This window comes from Micropterus dolomieu, linkage group LG11 (assembly GCF_021292245.1).
Source record: "Micropterus dolomieu isolate WLL.071019.BEF.003 ecotype Adirondacks linkage group LG11, ASM2129224v1, whole genome shotgun sequence".
Classification (NCBI taxonomy): domain Eukaryota; kingdom Metazoa; phylum Chordata; class Actinopteri; order Centrarchiformes; family Centrarchidae; genus Micropterus; species Micropterus dolomieu.
This window is the reverse complement of record NC_060160.1, coordinates 22,315,652-22,319,899: the sequence shown is the minus strand read 5'-3', so window position 1 is coordinate 22,319,899 and position 4,248 is coordinate 22,315,652. Positions and strand designations below refer to the sequence as shown.

Genomic DNA, 4,248 nt, shown 5'->3' with positions numbered 1-4,248 from the left:
TATAACTGACAACTAATGAAAACCCCAAAATCAGTATCTCAGAAAATTAGAATATTGTGAAAAGGTTCAATATTGAAGACACCTGGTGCCACACTCTAATCAGCTAATTAACTCAAAACACCTGCAAAGGCCTTTAAATGGTCTCTCAGTCTAGTTCTGTAGGCTACACAATCATGGGGAAGACCGCTGACTTGACAGCTGCCCAAAAGACGACCATTGACATCTTGCACAAGGAGGGCAAGACACAAAAGGTCATTGCTAAAGAGGCTGGCTGTTCACAGAGCTCTGTGTCCAAGCACATTAATAGAGAGGCGAAGGGAAGGAAAAGATGTGGTAGAAAAAAAGTGTACAAGCAATAGGGATAACCGCACCCTGGAGAGGATTGTGAAACAAAACTCATTCAAAAATGTGGGGGAGATTCACAAAGAGTGGACTGCAGCTGGAGTCAGTGCTTCAAGAACCACCACGCACAGACGTATGCAAGACATGGGTTTCAGCTGTCGCATTCCTTGTGTCAAGCCACTCTTCATTAGTTGTCAGTTTTAATCATCACAATTAAATGAAATAAACATTTGAAATTTATCAGTCTGTCTGGAATGAATTAATATAATATCCGAGATTCACTTTTTGAATTACTGAAATAAATCAACTTTTTGATGATATTCTAATTATATGACCAGCACCTGTATATCCAGTGTGTGTGTGTGCCATAAATTTCTTGAGTGACATAGCCTAATGTCCGGTGCTCATTTTTAAGGCACATAACATAACAATTATGACGGAGTTTCAGTTGAGAGCAGTGATATGTTTAGCTTCTCACACATTCAGTCGGTCCATTATTGGCTGCCACACTTTTTTATTACTGTGCCTGAGTTACCTTTTATTTTATTGGTCTTATATTTTTATTTCTCTATTTTTTTTTTTACATGTGCTTTCATTCCACGTAAATCTACTCGCTGATGCTCGTTGTGTGCAAAGTATGGTGCACAAGTCTTCTCCAATTATGAAACCTTATAACCACAAACTGCTATTTTAATACAGGCTAATGAAAAATATGCAAAACAAATACATAAGAACATGGAATAACTGGAAAAAAAACCCACTCTGATCTGCGTGACCGCTGACTGAACAGATAAGGGACCAGGATTAACTAAGCCTGGCTGTTAGCCTGGTCTGGAGCAGGCTTGCTGCACAGAATAAATCCCCATGGTAATTTATGTGCTACTGCTTTCATGAAACCGAGTCACGTCTTAATTCAGCCAGGATATCTAAAAATATTTTCCATTTTAATATGCAATAATCTTTATGACGCAGCCTGTCTTGCTGGTCTTCAAAGAACAGAATATCAAAATATCAAAACATTTTAATATAAATGTTCTCGGTCAGCGTCTAGTCAATGTACTTGCTACACAAACGGTTAACAGTCGCCACAAAGTAGTGAGCGAATATCATGACACACCTGACTGCAACACAGACACCTGTCGCCATCTCTGCGGTCTCTGTCCCCCTCAGAGACACTTTGCTCTGTTTGACTGTGTCTCTGCTCCAGGATGCTTAATTCCCTCTGAAGCGGCTGCGAGCTGCACTTTATCAGAGGTGCTGAAGTGAACATGTGTGTGGATGTGTGGCGATATTTCTGTCTGATCACAATGTTTTCAGTTTTGGTTTTCTACCTCTGATGAAGAGCAGTGAGCTTGTCTCATCCAGTACAGTCCCAGACGTGTTGTGTGTCTGTCAGACGGTCTAAAGGGGGTAGCAGCCTACTACCATATGAGCAGAGCAATAAGGCAGGGTAATGCACAGCAGTGGGGCAGATAGGTAGATTTTGTTAAAATATAATGACTTCATTCTCATTATATATCCTAATATTATATCTTAAATTATTATTCTGCAAATGTCAGAACACAGATATGTGGGAGAGATTTTTAATGTGGAGAAAGTTTGGAACATGAGCAGAAAACCTGCTGAAACATAGGAGCTATTAATGTGCACGGGTTTATAACTGAATTAAAATGAATTAATTTATCATTGAGGTGAAAAGGTGCAGCGTGCGCATTTAAAGACTTTAGGTTACTTCAGTCATGCCTGCATGTGTGTTGACTCAGCGGGGATGAAATAAAATGAGAAACAGGAGAAATATATTTGAGAGAGCCTTACAGCACTATATTACACTATTTTTATTTTTTGAATTTTCACCCAAATTTTATATAAAGACATTTCTTAATGAAGTGGTGCAGAAAAATTCACCAGAATGCAGGAAATTAAGTGTTTAAAGCCCACATTTTCAGGGGGAGGAACCCCAAACCCCCCTTCTTAATATTTTTAATTTAAATTGTTATCAGTAGTAATTGTAAAAATCATAAATAGATAGATAAATGTATTTATATGGCCTATGATATTTAATAATTAAAATGTAGTTCACTGATTTATAAGGTTCAGCTACATGTTCACCACACAGACATGGGAGTGGGATCAACTTTTTCATCTAATTCAGCAAGAAAGTGAATAAAAATATTTACCAATATGTCAAACTATCCTTTAAAGCTTTATCTCCAACTTCTTTAATAAGTCCATATGTTATGATAGCTAATTAAAGTCTGGAGGAAATTGAAAAAGTGACTTACATGATGGTTTCTGCTTGTTTTTTTCCCATACAGGCTCCACATCTGTGACCTATAACTGGGAACTCAAGGAATTGATAACATGGCTGCATGAGCTTTAAAAGTTACTCATAACCAATGGTAGTAAGAGTTAGTCAAAAAAAAAAAACAGTCCTATGCCCTGCCCATCTGAATGTTTGCCAAAGGATGTCTCCTCCCCAGTAATCCCAACTAATGTCCTGCAGCTGCAGCTCTCTTCACTCATCTGTTGCTTGTTAACTTGTCTTGACAGCAAAAATGGCCACAGCTGGTAAAGTAAGTATAATCCAATATGTGCCCATATAGTGTATGTGATGTTTTTTATTTTCTCTTTGCAATATGTGCATGAATAGTGCATGCATGAATTCTGTTGTGTAGATGGGTGTAATACAAAGTTGATAACTGACGACACTAGCAATTCAGTGCATTCCTGGTCAGTATCTTACCGTGTATCGAGTTACAAAAATGCAGGTAAATTAAATATTTCACCAAAATCAAGTTATAAATCTTTGTGCATCGCTGTCTCCTCACAGTCTCAGTGAAATATCCCATGCTCTCTTAGCAGCCAGCTTGAAACTTTACAAGGTTGATTAAAATCTGTTGTAACATGACTATTTAAAGTGAAATGTAGTTTGCAGCCCACCTGCTGCATAGCAGACAATACACAGTATACAACAGTAAACAGAAATAAACTATGTTACATGGAGCAGTGCTGAGGATGAGTTTGACTTAGAATTTAAGTCTATAGCTTGGGGGTGTTCAGGGGAAAAAAAACAAATTCCAGTCAATTCTTTTTCCAACGTTCCAGTCAGTCTTGCGTAACCTGTTGATATGGGGCCGGTGTTGACATGGAATAAATAAAAAGGGAGATTGAAGACTGTGAAATCCATTTGTTTGCTTCTAGATGGATGTTTGATGCACTGTTGAACTTTTTTGGAAACTCTTCCTAGTGTGCTTAAATAGGGCCAGTCCCCAGTAGAATATGTCATACCTCATGCTGGGTAATTTCATGTGGCATGCACTGAGCTTGAGCTGCTGCTCAGAAGCACCCTACAGTGTTGAGGCTACCATTTCAATTGTTTGAGTACTATTGGATGAGAAAATACATGTTGTACACAGTAATGGCCATTCTTGTTTTGTATTGTCTCATGTATGTTTGCTTGTGTTTCTGTTTCTTAGCTCTATTTTAAATTTAATTTCCCCTGGAGAAACAATAAAGATTAAAGTGAATTGCCTTCTAGGTCATCAAGTGCAAGGCAGCAGTGGCCTGGGAGCCCAACAAGCCTTTGGTGATTGAGCAGATTGAGGTAGCTCCGCCCCAGGCCAACGAGGTCCGCATCAAGGTGAGACGTCCACTATCAGAACACACACGGGCACTTGTCTCTTTCTCTCTTACCTGCAGCAGCCTGACTTTGTCACACATTGGTTTTCACAGAGTTGTACTGTCATATAAATAAACATCCTAAAAAGCTGTGTTAAATGATATGTTTGATATTAACACTGAATAAACGTGTCAATAAAATGTGAAAGTGGTGCTAGTACTGCTGAACCCACTGAGAGTGAACACTCATCAGCCTGTCTCCTTAATCATCTTGTGGTGTCACTGTTT

At 38.7% G+C, this 4,248-nt stretch overlaps 1 protein-coding gene across 3 annotated transcripts in view; it reads left to right on the top strand.

The window, feature by feature from the left end:
• The first annotated feature begins 2,767 nt into the window (after window positions 1–2,767).
• The window catches only part of LOC123979326 (alcohol dehydrogenase 1-like), a 5,206-nt gene continuing 3,725 nt past the window's right edge, over window positions 2,768–4,248 (top strand). Inside the window, exons 1-2 of one of the 3 annotated variants that reach the window (XM_046063215.1) lie at window positions 2,768–2,915; window positions 3,881–3,982. In XM_046063215.1, the coding sequence (XP_045919171.1) occupies window positions 2,898–2,915; window positions 3,881–3,982 (120 nt within the window). In that variant the 5' untranslated portion in view covers window positions 2,768–2,897. Of the gene's footprint in view, window positions 2,916–2,954; window positions 3,111–3,628; window positions 3,758–3,880; window positions 3,983–4,248 lie in introns of those variants that run through there. The other 2 variants (XM_046063216.1, XM_046063214.1) reach the window with 2 other exon arrangements.